Source organism: Dendrobates tinctorius, unplaced genomic scaffold, assembly GCF_039654945.1.
Source record: "Dendrobates tinctorius isolate UK_male_01 unplaced genomic scaffold, ASM3965494v1 ptg000011l, whole genome shotgun sequence".
Taxonomy (NCBI): domain Eukaryota; kingdom Metazoa; phylum Chordata; class Amphibia; order Anura; family Dendrobatidae; genus Dendrobates; species Dendrobates tinctorius.
The window spans coordinates 118,001,742-118,022,760 of record NW_027361679.1 but is presented as its reverse complement, the minus strand read 5'-3'; the positions used below and the strand labels follow the sequence as shown (position 1 = coordinate 118,022,760).

The 21,019-nt window shown below is 42.3% G+C and overlaps 1 protein-coding gene across 6 annotated transcripts in view; it reads left to right on the top strand.

Moving 5' to 3' along the window:
• R3HDM4 (R3H domain containing 4) overlaps nucleotides 1-16,149 on the top strand; it is a 57,692-nt gene extending 41,543 nt beyond the window's left edge. For 3 of the 6 annotated variants that reach the window (XM_073546912.1, XM_073546920.1, XM_073546928.1), the window contains 6 exons: nucleotides 5,415-5,533; nucleotides 7,450-7,567; nucleotides 9,130-9,215; nucleotides 11,541-11,626; nucleotides 13,445-13,500; nucleotides 14,893-16,149. In XM_073546912.1, coding sequence (XP_073403013.1) covers nucleotides 5,415-5,533; nucleotides 7,450-7,567; nucleotides 9,130-9,215; nucleotides 11,541-11,626; nucleotides 13,445-13,500; nucleotides 14,893-14,996 — 569 coding nt within the window. In that variant the 3' untranslated portion in view covers nucleotides 14,997-16,149. Of the gene's footprint in view, nucleotides 1-5,414; nucleotides 5,534-7,449; nucleotides 7,568-9,129; nucleotides 9,216-11,410; nucleotides 11,464-11,540; nucleotides 11,627-13,444; nucleotides 13,501-14,892 lie in introns of all 6 variants that reach the window. The other 3 variants (XR_012220477.1, XM_073546940.1, XM_073546947.1) reach the window with 3 other exon arrangements.
• The last annotated feature ends 4,870 nt before the right edge of the window (nucleotides 16,150-21,019 follow it).

Here is a 21,019-nt window from a genome sequence, read left to right as displayed (position 1 = left end):
TCACTGGTGCAAGCAGTTGGGCGAGAAGATGCAAGGAGCCTGCTTACTTTTTCTGTGACTGGTTCAAAATCAGAGAGTGAGCTAGATGCAGTGGGGGAGGAAGGACAGTGCATGGTATGTGGTGATTGGGAGATAATTTCCTGTCGAATCTGGTCAATTTTTTTTCTTTGAAGTAATTGGCCAGATCGTCAGCTCGGAGCTCCGTGGTTGGGGCCTGTACTCTTGGATGGAGTAGAGAATGAAAAGTGTCAAAGAGACGTTTCGGGTTATTGGACAGTGAGGTGATGAGGGTGTTGAAATAGGTTTGTTTGGAAAGGTGAAGGGCAGTGTTGTATGTTCTAAGCATAAACTTATAATGGATGAAATCTTCGTGTAGATTGCATTTTCTCCACAGACGTTCGGCGCACCTGGAGCATCGCTGCAGGAAACGTGTTTGCACCGTGTGCCAGGGTTGTCGCCGTCTGCGTTGTGGTGTTCTATTTATAGGGGGTGCAAATTCATCCAGGGCACTTTGAAGTGTTTCATTGTAATGCTTCAATGCAGAATCAGGACATGAGAGGGAGGAGATGGGGGCCAATGAAGACTGCAAGTTCTTCATAAGTTTCTGGGAGTTAATGGCCTGTATGTTTCTATAAGTCTGGATAGTGGGGGTGACCTGAGCAGCCTGGCAGTTCTTTATAGAGAATGAAAGAAGATTGTGGTCAGAGAGGGGAGTTTGCAAAATCATCCACTGCACAAAGCCGAGAGAAGACCAAGTCGAGGGAATTTCCGTCTTCATGCGTTGGAGAATTAGTAAGCTGCGAAAGGCCAAACGAGGAGGTTATAGATAAAAGGTGAGTAGCAGATGGGGAGAGTGGAAGAGCAATGGGGATATTGAAATCGCCCATGATGAGGGTAGGGATGTCACAGGAGAGAAAATGTGGAAGCCAAGTGGCAAAATGATCCAGGAACTGATGGGAGGGGCCGGGAGGACGATACACCACCGCCACTCGCATGGAGAAGGGGGTGTAGAGTCTGACGGCATGGACCTCAAAAGAAGAGAAGACTAGTGAGGGTAGTTGAGGGATAACCTGAAAGGTACATTTTGGTGATAGGAGCAGACCAACGCCTCCACCTGCTCTATTGTCTGATCTTGGGGTATGAGAGAAGTGTAGCCACCCCGTATTAAAGAGCAGCAGCAGCGGTAGTGTCTGATAGCTGGATACAGGTTTCAGTAAGAGCCAGGAGGTTAAGAGAATTAGAAAGGAAGAAGTCATGGATGAAGGAGAGTTTGTTACACACTGAGCGAGAATTCCAAAATGCACAATTAAGAGAGACAGATGGCAGGCAGGGAATATTAATCAGATTAGAGGGGTTTCTAAGTGTAGCAGTCGGGGGGGTTTGACTTTCTATAACATGGGGGACCAGGGTTGGGAGCAATGTCTCCTGTGACTAGGAGAAGGAGGATAGAAAGAGTGATCAGATGGTTAAGTGATTTGTGAGAGCGTCTCTGATGTAGAATGGTGGGACTAACTGGATCTGTGCAATTTAACAACGTGAAAAGAGCGTGAGTGCTATACATAGGAGAGGAAAGGAGTGAGGGGCCAATATGGATGGAGTGTAGAGAGTTAATGCCAGGGCGGTGGATGTGTGTGAATGCAGCAGCCAGAATAAAAATTACACAAATGCATATGGTATATATTTGTTGTACACCTAATGTACAGGGAGTAGATGTATATAAATGTCTTACCTGTCTCCTGCCCTGTCTAACTGCCATGTTATAACTGCCAATAGTACTTTGATACATGTACTTCGATTACATGTGCATAAATGCCCCCTGCATAAATGCTCCCCATAGCTATGTCTGAATATATAGGAGGTTAAGGCTAAGTTTTTTTTTTTTTTGTTTTTTTTTACCTCTCTCTCTCTCTTCTCGTTAATCAATCACACTAAATTGAGACACCAGGACCCAATAAAATGTTGTGGTCAAATAAACACATGTCCAGCACTACATGGATCATAAAGCACTTTGAAAAGTTTCTTGACCTCACAACATAAGGGGACAAGCAGAGTAAGTTGAAAAAAAACTATATACCAGATATAAGCTTGCAGAGTTGAAAACACAGAGATAGCATTCAGGATTAACTGCTTGCTGACATTGAATGGAGACACAGGAGTGGATTCAGAGCAGAGATTGGAAAAGCTGGTTACCTGTATGAAGAGAATAGAGATGCGTGTCACATTCATCCATGTTATAACTGCCAATAGTACTTTGATACATGTACTTCGATTACATGTGCATAAATGCCCCACAGATTCCTTTTAATTTGCTGAGGTAATCTGGCAAAATTTCACCCCATGCTTCCAGGAGCCTCTCCCACAAGTTCGTTTGGCTTGATGGGCACTTTTTGAATACCATACAGTCAAGCTGGTCCCATAACAGCTCAAAGGGGTTGCGATCTGGTGACTGTTCTGGCCACTCTATTACAGATAGAATACCAGCTGCCTGCTTCTTCCCTAAATGGTTCTTGCATAATTTGGAGGTGTGCTTTGGGTCACTGTCCTGTTGTAGGATGAAATTGGCTCCAATCAAGCGCTGTCCGCAGGGTATGGCATGGCGTTGCAAAATGGAGTGATAGCCTTCCTTATTCAAAATCCCTTTTACCTTGTACAAATCTCCCACTTTACCAGCACCAAAGCAACCTCAGACCATCACATTACCTCCACTATGCTTGACAGAAAAACTTTGATTCGTCTGTCCATAGCACTTTTTTCCAATCTTCCTCTGTCCAATGTCTGTGTTCTTTTGCCCATATTAATCTTTTCCTTTTATTAGCCAGTCTCAGATATGGCTTTTTCTCTGCCACTCTGCCCTGAAGGCCAGCATCCCGGAGTTGCCTCTTCACTGTAGATGTTGACACTGGTGTTTTGAGTGTACTATTTAATGAAGCTGCCAATTGAGGACCTGTGAGGCGTCGTTTTCTCAAACTACAGACTCTAATGTACGTGTCTTGTTGCTCAGTTGTGCAGCGGAGCCTCCTACTTCTCTTTCTACTCTGGTTAGAGCCTGTTTGTGCTCTCCTCTGAAGGGAGTAGTACACACCGTTGTAGGAAATCTTCAGTTTCTTGGCAATTTCTCACATGGAATAGCTTTCATTTCTAAGAGCAAGAATAGACTGTCGAGTTTCACATGAAAGTTCTTTTTTTCTGGCCATTTTGAGAGTTTAATGGAACCAACAAATGTAATGCTCCAGATTCTCAACTAGCTCAAAGGAAGGTCAGGTTTATAGCTTCTCTAATCGGCCAAACTGTTTTCAGCTGTGCTAACATACTTGCACAAGGGTTTTCAAGGGTATTCTAACCTTCCATTAGCCTTCTTACAGTTAGCAAACACAAAGTACCATAAGAACACTGGAGTGATGGTTGTTGGAAATGGGCCTCTATACACCTATGAAGGTATTGCATCACAAACCAGAAAACCAGACGTTTGCAGCTAGAATAGTCATTTACCACATTAACAATGTGTAAAGTGTATTTCTGAATCATTTAATGTTAGCTTGATTGGAAAAAAACTGCTTTTCTTTCAAAAATAAAGAAATTTCTAAGTGACTCTAAACTTTTACACGGTAGTGTACCATTAAGAAATATGGTAATCGCAATAGCGAAAATGATATTCTAACATGTACATTATAATTATGTAGGTTACACAAACCAGAAGACTAAAAATACATAAACGTGAACAATGTAATGATATAGCTACGCTAATGCGAGTTGGTCACTTTATTTCCGTACACCACTTTTAATGCATTTGGTATTAAGAGAATTCATTCTACACTAAGAGGTGGTGTTGTGGAAAGGCTTCTGTCTCTTCAAATTAGACACTATTTTTTCCTAATTGCATGAATCTACTAAAGGAATTAATGTTCCATTACTAGTCAGCTGGATTTCACCCCACAAACTATTGGAACAATCCCATGTAGGTCTTTCAAAGACAACACCGCTTTCTCCTGCTTGTCTGCCTGCCCTATGGTCTGTGACTACATTCAAAGGAGCCATCTGTCAAGCAGGAGGCGGCATTGAGCTCGAGTGACAGGCTTCAGATCTCCAGCCTCATTTGCATATCATTTTAAATGTTGATTTCTCTGTAATGGAGGAACAGTCAGGCCATGTAAAGATAATGCTGGAATTGTCTTTGAAAAAGCTACATGCAGATAAATATTCTGTCAGTATTTTGTACACTTGCTAGTCAAGAAATGCAGATGACACATTACAATTATGGAAACATTGAGTAACTCTTGGATACATCTACTGCTTTTATTAGTCACAGTCCAAAATCTGACTCCTATTCAGAAGTTCTAGTGAGGCTATGTTCCCTAACTGTGTGTTTGGTGCAATTTGGGTTTTGCTGAATTGGGTTACTTGTATATTTTTATTTATTTTTTTTCCCCTTGCAGTTTTATGGAGTCTTCAGCTGCAGTTGTCGTTGTTTTTTTTGTTTTTTGTTTGTTTTTTTTTTTTTGGTTTTTTTTCATCAAATTTTAAATCAAAAACTGCTTTGTTCTGGATACTTGAATGATGAGGACCTATCCATCAAAGCTTTTACTTCAGTATTCTCGCTTTAAAAGCTTTGAAAAATTTTGGTGCAACTGGAGGCTGCACTGAAACTATGTGGACGAGGGACGAACGAGACAGGACAAGGATGTGTTGTCCACTGCTCATCACATTCATTATGCTACACCACTAATCTTACTCTAGCAGGAACTAGAGTAGGATTTGTGCCAAGGGGACAGTGATGTGCTCACCGGGTGCTCCTGATGCATGAAGACGCGTACGACTCAGTAGCGTCTGACTCCAGCAGGAGCATTTCCAGGCTTGATGAATCTGGAATAGTTTTGCCACCATCTCATATTTTCCAGCTGTAGATTCCGAATTTGTTTTCTCCCGCGGTTGTGCATCCTATTTGTTTCAAACTGATATTTCTGTTTCCTTCATTTTGGTTTGTGCCATGGCTTAAGAACAGCTATTGCATTTGAAATGCGTTGGCTTTGGACGGTGAAATTTTAGCTAACTTCATTAAATTTTTAAATTTAGTACTGTATGCTTTAGTCCTTGTCATTTGGAACAGTCTTTAAAATGTCCTCCTAGAATGGACACACGATCCCTGCAGGCTCTGTAAACTATGTAACTAGGGGGGGGGGTGATTGCTTTTTCATTTTCTTTGTCCAACTCTTGGATAAGCTGATAAAGTAGGGCAGAAGGGCAGGGAGTCTCAGGCACCTGAGCAGTGCTTGGGAAGATCGGTCAAGGGATTCCTTGGTCATGGACGCTCAAATGGTGGGGAGAATATTGTAGCACTGCTGATCTTTCTATAAAGATTATTTAAAAGAGTGATCACTCAACTTGACAAATTATCTTTTTGTTTTCCTCTCTCACAGATCGCTATCTATTGAGTTTGCTGGAAAGGGATGAATGTGTTGCCGATGAAGTTGACTCTTGCATATGTTCGTCTCCAAGCATATTTGCTGAAGCCTGTAATAATGAGGTGTACATTGAGGTACCATATTGGAGCATATGTGGCATTAACCAATTTAACTGTAGTCTCAAATAACTTTTCTGAATAAGCTGTCCTGTTTGTGTACATGAGGAATAACACTTCATCTGAGCATTATGTGGTGAGGACATTGTCCAGCAGAGCTGTGCTGTGTTGATCTGTATACAGTGCCTACAAGTAGTATTCAACCCCCTGCAGATTTAGCAGGTTTGATAAGATGCAAATAAGTTAGAGCCTTCAAACTTCACACAAGAGCAGGATTTATTAACAGATGCATAAATCTTACAAACCAAAAAGTTATGTTGCTGAGTTAAATTTTAAACATACAAGTGTGGGTCAATTATTATTCAACCCCTAGGTTTAATATTTTGTGGAATAACCCTTGTTTGCAATTACAGCTAATAATCGTCTTTTATAAGACCTGATCAGGCCGGCACAGGTCTCTGGAGTTATCTTGGCCCACTCCTCCATGCAGATCTTCTCCAAGTTATCTAGGTTCTTTGGGTGTCTCATGTGGACTTTAATCTTGAGCTCCTTCCACAAGTTTTCACTTGGGTTAAGGTCAGGAGACTGACTAGGCCACTCCAACACCTTGATTTTTTGCCTCTTGAACCAGGCCTTTGTTTTCTTGGCTGTGTGCTTTGGGTCGTTGTCTTGTTGGAAGATGAAATGACGACCCATCTTAAGATCCTTGATGGAGGAGCGGAGGTTCTTGGCCAAAATCTCCAGGTAGGCCGTGCTATCCATCTTCCCATGGATGCGGACCAGATGGCCAGGCCCCTTGGCTGAGAAACAGCCCCACAGCATGATGCTGCCACCACCATGCTTGACTGTAGGGATGGTATTCTTGGGGTCGTATGCAGTGCCATCCAGTCTCCAAACGTCACGTGTGTGGTTGGCACCAAAGATCTCGATCTTGGTCTCATCAGACCAGAGAACCTTGAACCAGTCTGTCTCAGAGTCCTCCAAGTGATCATGAGCAAACTGTAGACGAGCCTTGACATGACGCTTTGAAAGTAAAGGTACCTTATGGGCTCGTCTGGAACGGAGACCATTGCGGTGGAGTACGTTACTTATGGTATTGACTGAAACCAATGTCCCCACTGCCATGAGATCTTCCCGGAGCTCCTTCCTTGTTGTCCTTGGGTTAGCCTTGACTCTTCGGACAAGCCTGGCCTCGGCACGGGAGGAAACTTTCAAAGGCTGTCCAGGCCGTGGAAGGCTAACATTAGTTCCATAAGACTTCCGGATGATGCTCCCAACAGTGGAGACAGGTAGGCCCAACTCCTTGCAAAGGGTTTTGTACCCCTTGCCAGCCTTGTGACCCTCCACGATCTTGTCTCTGATGGCCTTGGAATGCTCCTTTGTCTTTCCCATGTTGACCATGTATGAGTGCTGTTCACAAGTTTGGGGAGGGTCTTAGTCAGAAAAGGCTGGAAAAAGAGATAATTAATCCAAACATGTGAAGCTCATTGTTCTTTGTGCCTGAAATACTTCTTAATACTTTAGGGGAACCAAATAGAATTCTGGTGGTTTGAGGGGTTGAATAATAAATGACCCTCTGAATAAACTTTTCACAATTTAAAAAAAAAATTAAACAGAGAAATAACATTCTTTTTTGCTGCAGTGCATTTCACACTTCCAGGCTGATCTACAGTCCAAATGTCACAATGCCAAGTTAATTCCGAATGTGTAAACCTGCTAAATCTGCAGGGGGTTGAATACTACTTGTAGGCACTGTAAACCTTGCTAGAATGTCCTGAACCATGCGTTTTTGTTATTTTTTGTGTGTGTGTTCCCTTCCCTGCTGTTCACTCCTACATGATGTGTGCTTCGCATTGGGGTGTGCATGATTTGTATGTACTGTAAATATTCATAGTTATTGACATTTTCACAATATGTCTTTCTCTTCTGAACAGATTTGGAATGATTTTATGAACCGACCTGGGGAAGAGCAAGAGAAACTGCTTATGTACCTTGATCAGAAAGTGAGGAAACCTAAAGAGAAGGTTAATAAATGCAAGGATGAGAGGACAGGTATTTCGGGGAGCCTTTTTTTTTTTTTTTTCTTTTTTTTTTATATTAATATCTCCATGTCTTTTAAAACTTCTTACTGATCAATTGTACTATACATGGCAAATGTACGTCATGTGTTGTGAAGGGGTTAAAGCACCATTCAAGCTTTATCTGCTCTTTTGTTTTAGAGCTGGAATAGTGTTACTAATCAAAGGTACCTGACCCTAGTCTTGTACTTACCGACCTCCATCTTCATCTCTTTTATTGTTGCCCCTCTGGTCCTGCCGCGCCCTCTTGTAAACACAACTTACGACTGGACGGAAGTCAGAAGAAACGATCACTAGCACTCAGTGTAAGTCTTTAAGAGCCAGAACAAGGCTCTCCAAAACTTGCATTTAAAAGTGACCTCCAGATTGCCCAGCAAACTTTGGAACGATCCTACAGGTCACAAACTGATGGCGACTGATGAGAGCAGCAGCGGGTAAGTATCAGCCTAAGGTCAGGGACCTTCCACTAGAGGCAACACTCCAGCACTACAATAAAATGGTGTGTGGTACTTCTAACATTTCCCTCAAACTTCTACGACAAATTTGTGTGTTCACTTAAAATATATTACCTACCTGCTCCTGAAAGATGTCACTTTTTTAGATTTTGATGTAAAAGGGTTGGTCCAGTACCAGAAATGTCCTTTCTAAATATTTTTGCACCCTAAACACTTTTTTTTTTTTTTTTTTTTTAATTGTTTTTTTTTTTGTTTGTTTTTTTGTTGAGCCATACTGCTGGAATCATGTTCTCTCTTCCAACTTTATTTTTGACTAACTTTTGATTAAGAAGCATGAACCTAGTGACGGATTCCGTTTTTAAAAGGAAACTGTCAGCCATAATATGCTTCCTGAATCATAGGTAATAGGAAGTCCAGGCAGACGTCCACAATACAGAAAGCATGTGTTAATCTCAAATGTGGTGCCGTTTCAGAGAAACTGTCCGTTGAAAATGAGGAGAAACAGGGGAGAGCTTGTCCTTGCTATGTTACCTGAAACTCAGCAGGACACATCCGTGGCCACCACTCCTTTCACCATGTTTGAGTGGTGCATACAACACCACAATACTGCACTACACGCTTGAAGTAAAGCGAGTGGTTGTTCAGGGCTGTGGAGTCGGTAAGCCAAACCTCCAACTCCTCAATTTCCATGACTCGGACTCCACAGCTCTGGTTGTCATGCATGCACACCACCCCTCCGTTCTCTGTTCTCTTGACTGGTGGAATTCTAGCAGTCAGACTCTGATAACAATACACTTATCGCCTATCTAATGATAGATGATTAATATTTGTAGGATAACCTCTTTAAAGTTAGTTGAAGGCTAGTTTTAAAGCTATTTGGGCGATGAGTCACTTTGTAAAAAATGGAGTGAGAAAAGGACATTCGCTTGAGGTACCCAGACCTAAAGTACTGCTGCCACAAAAAGCACAGTGCTATATATCCATGTGTTTCCTGCCTGTTGTGCACTATAACACTATTGTAATTAAAATCACTTAATTTTATGCAAATCTGCTCCATTAATGCCTTTCTTCTGCATTTTAGAGCATCCTGCTTATACCCCTGAAGAGTGTTATCAGCGGATAAACCGGAGACTACGCTTCACCTTGAAAAGACGTCATGTACCAATGGTTAAGAATTTTTTCTTTTTTTTTTTTTTTCTGTGTGAAAATTGTGCTGGCTGCAAATGGGTTAAAATGAAGAAACACTATAAACTCTAAAGGGAATCTGACACCCCATTTTCGGCCTATAAGCTGCGGCCACCGCCATCAGGGGCTTATCTACAGCATTCTGTAATGCTTTAGATAAGCCCCCGATGTAACCTGAAAGATAAGAAAAACAAGTTAGATTATACTCACGGGGGCAAGGGCGGTGGGTGTCATGTTCCGGTCCGGTGCCTCCCATTTTCTAGTGATGTCGTCCTCCTTCTTACTTCTCCCTCGGCTCCTGCACAGGCATGCTTTATCTGCCCTGTTGAGGGCAGAGTAAAGTACTGCAGTGCGCAGGCGCCGGGAAAGGTCAGAGAGGTCCGACGCCTGCGCACTACAGTACTTTACTCTGCCCTCAACGGGGCAGATAAAGTACGCCTGCGCAGGAGCCGCGGCAGAAGTAAGAAGGAGGACGTCATCTCTAGATGATGGGAGGCACCGGACAGGACCCCGGGGTGAGTATAATCTAAAGCCCTGCGGCGCTTAGAAACCCGCTGTTTACCTTGGATATCAGCTCCCAACGCCAGCACGCAGGTATCTAAGGTGCACAGCCGGGTAACTAAGCGACACGCGCGCTTGTAAACCTGCGTTGTCGCTTGTCCTGAACGCTGGTGAGATCTGCCTGTTTCGCAGCTCACCAGCGATCATGTAGCGACACACCAGTGATCCTGACAAGGTCATATCGTTGTCGGGATCGCTGGTGCGTCGCTATGTGTCACGGGGGCTTAACTCGTTTTTCTTTCAGGTGGTCATGTAACCGCAAGTATGCAATATGCAAGCTCCAGGCCAGCTATATGGGTGCCACCTTGCTCAGTGCAAGTGTACTGAGCAAGGCCGGAAACTGTCTTCGAATTTTGGGCGGGAGTATTTATATCTCATACTTGTGGTCATCTGACTTGCAGCTTAAGACCAGACAACCCCTTTAATTTTTGATTACTGTAAAGAAGTTACACATTGCTAGCACAACCCCTTCTCAGTCTGAGTGTTCGGCGTTGATGAAATAAAAACGCATATACTTGTCTCCCGGTGACAGGTGAGCCCAATCTGCACCAGCTTTACTATCTGACTTCTCCTTGATGATTAATTTTCTCTGAAGGCGGGGACAGTGACACCAGCGCTATGTGGGTGCAGAGTTCATCTGCCATAACAACCGCATGTGAGCGTGGGAAGGAGAATTCCGACACTGCTGGAACGGGAGGGGAGTATAGGTGTTTTTATTTTTACCAGCACCAAACATTCAGATCAAGAAGGGGCTGTCTTGGTAGTGAACAACCCCTTTAACTTTTTCTTTTCTCTTTTTTTTTTTTTTTGCGGCAAGGGAAAGTTTAACATGTTAGAGAAAATGCACCTCGGGGTAGGATTTCATATTTGTTACATGCCTTTCAGCACTTTACCACCAATGGCCATCTTTGACTTAAACAGAGCCGAAGACGCGCTTCCTAAAAGTCCGAGATCCACAGGATCCAAACGTGTAACTTTAAAAGGGAACCATTCATGTAAAATCATTCTATCAATCAGCAGATATGGAGTTAATCTGCAGGGTAATGGCGTCCTGACAGTGTGACGTCGGCACTGAGATCCCAATGCTGGGATTCTCTGGCAGAATTTGACGTGACAATGATATGTCCTATTAATCAGATCTTGCTATAGCGCCTATTAAAGGGAATCTGTCACACCTTTTTTCTAGTATGAGCCGCCGGCACCGCCATCAGGGGCTTATCTACAGCATTCTGTAATGCTGTAGATAAGCCCCCGATATAAACTGAAGGATAAGAAAAAAGAGTTTATACTCACCCTGGCGTCCGGTCCGATGGGTGTCGTGGTCCAGTCCGGCGCCTCCTATCTTCATACGATGCCGTCCTCTTCTTTCCTTCCTGTCGTGCCTCCGGCGCACTGCTCTGCCCTGTTGAGGGCAGAGCAGAGTCCTGCAGTGCGCTGACGCCGGGAGAGGTCCGGTGCCTGTGCACTGCAGGACTCTGCGCAGTGTGCCTGCGCCGGAGCCACGACAGGAAGGAAAGAAGAGGATGTCATCGTATGAAGATGACACCCATCGGACCGGCACGCCCCCCCCCCCCCCCGGTGAGTATAATCTAACACTTTTTTTTCTTATATTTCAGATTCCCTGTAAAGACTTGTCAGCTTTAGTCCATGTAGTAACAGTCGTATGCAGGTGTTGGATATACGCTTAGATTTCTGCTGCTGGTTGTCTTGTAAGATCATTTTGAATACATGTTTGTCTCTAAACAGGGCACACTGGAGGTCTTGGAAGAGGAGATGCTCTCATTTTTCTCTGTCAGCCCAGAATCTGTGTATATTGCTATGATGGAGAACAGGTACTGGCTGTGCCCTCAGCTTTTCCTTGTCTGTTCTTCTGCATTAATGGATCAATGGCTATTTATCACAAATAAACAAAAATTACCTCCGTAGAGTGTGATAGATACATAGAAGTTTTATCGTAGTTACACTTCAAGGCAGGCATCACACTAGCATAGTATACGGGCCAGTGCTATGCGAGAAGACATCGCATAGCACTCGGCCCAGTGTTAATCAACGAGGCAGCTTGCATCACCGTTTATTTTCTCGGGCGTATTCAGCCTGCCGTGTAAAATAGCAGCATGCTGCAATTGTCGCCAAGACTCTCCAATGCAAGCCTATGGGTGGGAGAAAAAAATCGCACAGCACTCGGTGTCCTTTGAAAAGCCGGCAATTCATGTGCCGCCTACAGTAAAATCACACTGACCGGTTAGAATAGATATATACACATAGAATGCATAGATATATAGGTGTCAGTAACACACACACATATATTGTGTATATAACATAGATAAAGGAAGAGCCGGCAATTCATCTGCCATGTGCTGTAAAATCGCTGCCAAAGCCGACAGAAGAGAGATTGCAAACAGTAAATAGAATAGGTAGCTATACAGATGTCTGTGACAAATACAATTAGTACAGTGTGTGTGTGCAGTTTACTGTGCATGCATTTAATAAGATTATTTTTCAGAAAAAAAATGGCTTGGGCTCCCGCGCAATTTTTGTAACCAGCAGAGGGAAAGCCGACAGTTGGGGGCCAATGTTTATAGCCTGGGAAGGGGGTAATACCCATGGAGCTTCCCAGGCTATTAATATCCGCTCACAACTGTATACTTAAGCCTTAACTGGCTATTAAAATGCGGGACCCTAAAAAAAAAAAATGACGTAGGGTCCCCCTATAATTAATAACTAGCAAAGGCTATGCAGACAGCTGTGGGCTGATGTTAATAGCCTAGGAAGGAGACATGGATACTGCCCGCCCCCCCCCCCCCCCCCCCCAGCCTAAAAACTATGTTAACCTTGTCCAACTGATCCAATAAAGGACTCTGGTTTTTTAACGGAGTTGAAGAGTGCTGCATTTTTTTCTCTTTCTTGATCTTTGTTTGCATACTATTTTTTATTTTATTTATTTTTTATTTTTTGCCTCTCCATTGCGGAGATGTAGTGTGATGTGACTTGGCTGCACTTCCCCACCTCCAATACTGACTTTAACGAAAAGTAATTCATTGGAGAACAAATTCTTTGATTGCCCATGTCCGCAACAGTGAGGTGAAATAAGTTATATTGTGCTCTACAGACACAATTACATCACGTATACAGTTTAACTTGAAAAATTTGAAGAAAGATCCTTTTAAGTTTGTATCCTCTTAATATATTGCAGCCATCATATTATATAGCAATGTGTACTTAGTTACTCATTTTCCTTTCTACCCAGCTAATTCTTCTCTTTTCTCTGCTCTATGTAGAAACAGGAAGTCTCTTTTCCCAGCATTTATCATTCCGCTCTGCAACTCCTGACCCAGCTGCTTCCTCTTCCCCTGCCAGGGACATTTGCAGTGACTCATGACTCACGCAGGAAAAAACTGACCTCCTTTTTCTACATAGAGCTTAGAAGGATTCAGCTAGTCAGTTTTTAATCATGTGATATCATAGACTTAATGGAAAAGGGAAGAATTAATTGAATAGAAAGGCAAAATTAGCAATTGTAAGTACACAGTGTTATAATATAATAATTTGCAATTTTTTAAGTGTATAAACACTGATGGGTGTGCGTCTTTAAACTGAATTCTTTATGGTTATGTTTCAGTCTTATTGTTTCCTATGTGGCTCTTTTCTAGTTACCATCGCCTTCTGCTGCATGCGGTGTGTCAGTACATGGATCTTGCTTCTGCCAGTAAGAACTCCTATATTTCTGTGCATTGTAGAACTGCAATCCTCCATTGTAATGTCTTCAGTAGCGGCTGCAGTCTATACTCCTGTTTCAGCGCAGTCACACAATAGGATTTCTTACAATGTGTTTTCCAACTGAAAGAATACAGGCTGCTGGGCCCTTGCTAATCACAAATGTGCAATGAGTAGTGATGAGCGAGCGTGCTGGGATATGGAGTGATCCGAGCATGCTCGTGTGCGCCAACAGGGTTACTTCGAAAAATATGTTCGAGTGGCTGTTGGACAGCCACAACAAATGCATGGATTGCCTAACAGGCAGCCCCTGTATGTTGCAGTTTTCTAACAGCCGCGAGACATGCAGCCGTGGGGACTCGAACATATTTTTAAAGTCTGTTGTTCCATATAGGGGGTCAGCTGCTATCACCCTTGTTACTGACATGGACAATTCTCTTGAACTGATGACTGTCTATTCAGACCGAAAGGTTTTCTCATTTTGGATTGCAATTGTCTAACTTTTTTTGCATTACAAGGGAGTGCCATGTTTTAGTACTTTTGGTAGAGGGGCTAGTAAAAGCAAAGACAGCAGATTCCAGCCCTAACACACAGCATAGACATCTCCCTAGTTTTTGCAAAATCCTTTTTATTGTGGGTGGGGGGGTCATTTACTCCACCAATCTTATGAAGCGTTGAGCCAGGAGTGAAGGTGAGGAAGGACACATCTGTCATAACATTGAAAGATTCTCTTCAAACATCCTGTTAACATGTTGTCTAACCGTCGACCTTGATCGGAGCAGAGCCTTTCAGACAAGGCATACATTCAAAAGACTAAGGGTGATTAAGAGTGCGTAGGCACCTGAAACGAATCGATGTGATATTAGCTGTAGGGCTGACTTAGTTTGTTCTCTTCTGAGCACTTTAGTGAGTATAAAGATCCAGAGATCCTTCTATTCTGTGATTGCTTCACGCCTTGATGCGGCGTCCTCTGAACACCCCCAAGATGTCTTAAACGGTGAGCTGGATTTAATCTGCTCTCCATTAGGGCAGAATATCCACTGTTGGTACATCTTCCTACATGTGAAGGGATCGGTTGGAGCTCCTACTGCACATGCTCATGTGAAGGGATCGGTTGGAGCTTCTACTGCACATGCTCACTGGCTCCTGTCCTAACATTCTAGGACCGGTTTCTGTCAGGGTAACAAGGTGGTGTCCATTTTAATTTTATAGTGATTAGAAAATCACTTTTTTTGTTGTTTAGAGAGCAAGTTTAAAAATTATGGAATTTATTTATAAAGAAAATTTCCATTTTAAGCTTTTATTTTTTTCCTAATCCTGCAGAACCCCTTCAAGTAATTATATTTTCATTTTATTTGCTAAATTTCCTTCATTTTCCATGTAGGTTCCAACTTTGAAGGCAAACGTCAGATGCGTGTGGTGAACAGGAACCGAGAGTTCTGCCCTCCCGAATTGCTGCTTTCATCCTACCTCCAGATGAAGTGCTGACCTCCGCCATCCCTTGGAGATGCCTTATCCAGCGTAAAGTCTGTGTACCGCAGCCTTTGTTCTGCATTGCTCTTCACCTCGTATTCTTACTTTGCTATTTTCTTTCTGGCTAGTTATGTACATTGCGCTGTACATGGCAGATAAGATCCTGCCTTGTAGTTCGCAGCTCATCAGTATTTGTTGCAGTGCCATAGGCAACGGATGCTGCAAGTCAAAGGTGTGTAATTGTACATGTACACAAGTATAGCTGGCTGCGCAGGCAAGGGAAAACTGCTAAAATCCAGAGCAATGGTTAGTGGCTAGGGCATGCATGATTACGGAGCGCTCGTCGTTGTCAGTGAAGTGTCTAAAGAGATTTCTGTCTTAAGGAAACTTGCATCTCTACATGTAAGGTATTGCCCCTTCTTGGCTTATCTGGATGACCAGTAACCACTCACATATCACTGGGATATGCCAGAAGTATTGCTGGGACTTCCAAACACCACGTTAAAGGGGCCATATAGTTCTGTGGAGTTTTTTTTCTTTGCATAGCACCGCTTTCAACCTGTACCGGAACTGCATTTTAGGCTGCTGTCTTACCACACTGTGGTAGCACATACATTTTACCCCAATAAGGACTCCGTCCTTACCATTCTTTTCCAGAATCGAGTCTCGTGCATGGGATGAGGTCTAACCTACTTGTCTGCTGAAACCCCCATGGATCTGTTTCTGCAGGCCTTTTACAAAATGCTTGCCTTCTACTCCATTCTCTGTCTATGTGGCGGAGAAAGCGGAGCACCAAACTTGTTTTGTTTTTTTTTCGAGGTGGGGAAGGATCACTTTAAATCTTGAGAATTCCTTTTTAAATGGTTTGTCAGGTATTAGAAAAATGAGTGCTTTTAATAGCAGCTCTGCTCCATTGGCTTGGTTGATCCGTTCTGCCACACACAACCTGTGGACAAGTGTCAATCCTTTTCTTAAAGGCATTAGCCATGTTTTCCTAATCCTGGACAAATCCAGCCTTCTACTAGAAAGCTTGTGTTGGCGTTTTCTTGCTTTCTTGTTCACATGAGGGATTTGAATGATCTTGAATCTGTCTTGTATGTAGCTGGCCGGTGCTAAATAAACTACGTGTTGGTACAGTTTGTGCAATAAATGGGTTCAGAAAAATGGATCTTTCTTTGTTTTATTGCCTGTATTACAATTTGTCAACAGCGACACGTTCATGTGATCCAGCATCATATCGTGATGACTATCAATGCTATTTTTTTTGACAAGTCTATAGACACACTGACCGATGTAGATGTGGCTTAAACAATGTCACGTCTTCCTTTTTGGCAAATGCCTACCTACCTTTTCTTAAATATGGGTTGGTTGTGGTCTATTATGGTACATTCCTAGGTAAAAAAAAAAAAAAATTCAAATAGCACTATGGGGGAACACATAAGATAATGTAGTTAAATGTGCTGGTGTGAATTACAAAGAACTAGGTGATTCTTGTGTATATAATTATATTCAGGGGTTTGCTCCAAATAAATAGATCTCCTTATATATGAATTAAGTTGGACCCCCACAGATCTTCTAGGGGAATGTACAGTACAGACCAAAAGTTTGGACACACCTTCTCATTCAAAGGGTTTTCTTTATTTTCATGACTATGAAAATTGTAGATTCACTCTGGAGGCATCAAAACTATGAATTAACACATGTGGAATTATATAATTAACAAAAAAGTGTGAAACAACTGAAAATATGTCTTATAGTCTAGGTTCTTCAAAGTAGCCACCTTTTTGCTTTGGTTACTGCTTTGCACACTCTTGGCCTTCTCTTGATGAGCTTCAAGAGGTAGTCACTGGAAATGGTTTTCCCTTCACAGGTGTGCCCTGTCAGGTTTAATAAGTGGGATTTCTTGCCTTATAAATGAGGTTGGGACCATCAGTTGTGTTGTGCAGAAGTCTGGTGCATACACAGCTGATAGTCCTACTGGATAGACTGTTAGCTGCTTTTTTCTTGTCATAATACAAATTCTAAGTAAAGAAAAACGAGTGGCCATCATTACTTTAAGAAATGAAGGTTAGTCAGTCCGAAAAATTGGGAAAACTTTGAAAGTGTCCCCAAGTGCAGTGGCAAAAACCATCAAGCGCTACAAAGAAACTGTCTCACATGAGGACCGCCCCAGGAAAGGAAGACCAAGAGTCACCTCTGCTGCGGAGGATAAGTTAATCCGAGTCACCAGCCTCAGAAATCACAAGTTAACAGCAGCTCAGAATAGAGACCAGGTCAATGCCACACAGAGTTCTAGCAGCAGACACATCTCTACAACAACTGTTAAGAGGAGACTTTGTGCAGCACGCCTTCATGGTAAAATAGCTGCTAGGAAACCACTGCTAAGGACAGGCAAGTATTGTGAGGAAAGAGGGAGACAAGCGCAATATAGGGTCTTATCCCACAAATACAGTAAGCGGTTTGACAAAAAACTGCTCACCTGGTAGTAGGTATTCAAAGCATGTATAGATGAGGGCTGCCACAGATCCACAAGTCGGTCACTTGACGATGTGAAACAGAACTCTGCAAAGGAATACGTGGATTTCGTCCGCGCTGCCCAAATGATGAAATTCCAGAAGGTTAATAAAGTTTGACATTCGTTAGTTCATTATCTATAAGCGCTCCACAGTAATATAATTAAATCGATGGTGCTGCGTTTAGAAAATTGAATGAGTAACGCAAACTAATTGTCCCCCTTGTTAGGTGTTATTGGTCCTTCCTGATACATTTTGCACCATAATTACAAATATAGCTTCACGCTTTTTTTCCCGCAGAGCGGGTAAGGGAAATCCCTAAACCCCGTTTTTTTTTCAATTTTTTTTCTATTCTATCTCCACTCAGAGAAATAGTAGTTCTACAGAGCATTAATGCCTCTCCTCTTTCCGGACTGTCTTTGGACCCCAGTATAATTATAAAAATAATTACTGGTATATTTTTTTAAAGTTTGTTAATATTACTCTCAGAAATATTTGTATATAGCCAATCATTCCTTTGTCCTAAAGAAATTGTCCTCTGACATGATTTGCTATCCTCAGGTGGTGTTAATAACGCTGCTGAAGGAGTGATTTTTTTTTTTTTTTTTTTTTTATGGTATGTGTTTAAAGGCCCCTTTACATTTAGCGATGCACCAGCGATCCGACCCCGTCAGGATCGCTGGTGCATCGCTAAATGATCGCTAGTGAGCTTTCACACAGAAAGACCTCACAGCGATGCAGCAGCGCATGATACTCACCTTTCACACACATCGATGAAGACATCCGCCCGCCCGCCTCCACGTGTCGCTTATCGTTACAGCAGGAAGCTGACAACGAGAAATGGAACCGGACATTCTCATGCGATCAGCGATGGACAGCGGGGGAGCCGGTCGGAGGTAAGTATCACACATAGCGATATCGCTAGCACGTCACAAAATCGGTGACGTTATAGCGATATCGCTATGTGTAAAACCCCCTTTACACTAGCACCGGTCGCTGTGTAATCTGACTCTGCAGGAGTTTTTAACAGCCATGTGGTATTTGGGGAAGCGCTGTGTGCTCCTCCTGTGGTATGATCCTGAAGGTGTATGCAATATTGCAGGTGTGGAGCACATCGTCCTTCCCACTCTGCCACTGAGCTTTGGCAGATGAGTGATTTCCTTTTCTTTTTTTTTTTTTTCCTTTATTCTAATTCATTATTAAATAGGAATAATAAGCCACACCTAAGATTTAAAAAAAAATATATATAATTTTATATTAATAAAACATTTATTTTTAATTGATTAAAATTTAGATCCTTACAATTTAATTCTTAACTAATGGTTTATTTCAACATATGTCTCTTCCACATTGGATACACTTGCAGGAACTTGTTAGTATAGCCGAGTGGTCTAATTGTCAGGCGGCAGATCTGGAGAAAGCTGAGGCGTATCTTTAGGAGATTGTGTCCGAGATTTGCTTTTTTGCTCAGTATATATGTGTTATATAATTTTGACTGTTTTAGAGCTTTTTTTTTTTTTTTTTTAAATCTGTGTACTTAATGCACCACCTATGTATGCTTCATGTGGTATTTCCTGAAGAAGAGGTTGCAAAAACCTTGAAACGCGTAGACTAAACCACTGTCAAACTTTATTAACCTTCTGGAATTTCATCATTTGGGCAGCGCGGACGAAATTCACGTATTCCTTTGCAGAGTTCAAGGGCAGGCAACAAGCAGAAGAGACTTGTTTGGGCTAAAGAACACAAGGAATGGACATTAGACCAGTGGAAATCTGTGCTTTGGTCTGAGTCCAAATTTGAGATCTTTGGTTCCAACCACCGTGTCTTTTTGCGACACACAAAAGGTGAACGGATGGACTCTACATGCCAGGTTCCCACCGTGAAGCATGGAGGAGGAGGTGTGATGGTGTGGGGGTGCTTTGCTGGTGACACTGTTGGGGATTTATTAAAAATTGAAGGCATACTGAACCAGCATGGCTACCACAGCATATTGCAGCGGCATATTATTCCATCCGGTTTGCGTTTAGTTGGACTATCATTTATTTTTCAACAGGACAATGACCTCAAACACGCCTCCAGGCTGTGTAAGTGCTATTTGACCAAGAAGGAGAGTGATGGGGTGCTACGCCAGATGACCTGGCCTCCACAGTCACCAGACCTGAACCCAATCGAGATGGGTTGGGGTGAGCTGGACCGCAGAGTGAAGGCAAAAGGGCAAACAAGTGCTAAGCATCTCTGGGAACTCCTTCAAGATTGTTGGAAACCATTTCCGGTGACTACCTCTAGAAGCTCATCAAGAGAATGCCAAGATTGTGCAAAGCAGTAATCAAAGCAAAAGGTGGCTACTTTGAAGAACCTAGAATATAAGACATATTTTCAGTTGTTTCACCCTTTTTTGTTAATTATATAATTCCACATGTGTTCATAGTTTTGATGCCTTCAGAGTGAATCTACAATTTCCATAGTCATGAAAATAAAGAAAACTCTTTCAATAAGAAGTTGTGTCCAAACTTTTGGTCAGTACTGTACAATATTGCCGTCTGTTAAAGTGCTTTAAAGCATGCTACTGATTGTGCTATCAGACGTAATACTGACCGCCATCATGGCCCCACTGGAGAATCGTCTCTGTATCGGAATCTTTGCTGTGAGGTGTATCTGACCAGATGCTAAATGCTTGAACTATCAGAACTGACACAGACCGCCGTCTCAGTCCCGCTGGAGAATCGTCTCTATATCAGGATCTCTACTGCAAGGTATGTCTGCTACGGGTTGTGTCAGAGCAGATATTAAATATGGGTACCTTTTTATAATTCCATCCAAAAAGTGCTGGTAAATCTTCTTATAGTCCAAATGACCTGTATGTTATAAACCCAAAAAAGGCTAAATAAACAAAAGCCCACCCATGGTACTACAACAAAAATCCATAAGAAAAATAGGACGAAGGAGCAGTAGATAAAATATTAGAATTTTATTATTGCAAAATTAATGATAACATTTTTTTTTTATACATAATATAGCAATGTAAAAACAAGAGAGAATCAGCGACACCTAGATGTCACAAGGTCGATACAAATATTACCAGAGTCTGTATGTGTAAAATCTAACCCTAGCAGTAATACAAAAACTCACACTCAGCTATATGTATGATGAACCACCAGTATGAAAGTACAAAAAGGGAATAGCTGTCAGATATGTATATATAAAATGTGTATGGTCACAAAAAGACCTTCATGAAGTAAATATATATACACAGGTAAAACAGCAAATATCGCTCAACAAGTAAATAATATACAATATAAAGTGCAATAGTGCAGTATATGTGGACCAAACAACGGACCTACATAGAATGAATAAAGAGATGTACGGAATGGCAGCTATGTTTTTGCCCGTAAGATTCAGTGGTTCTAAAATTCAATGTAAACATACACTCACTGGCCACTTTATTAGGTACACCATGCTAGTAAGGGGTTGGACCCCCTTTTGCCTTCAGAACTGCCTCAATTCTTCGTGGCAGAGATTCAACAA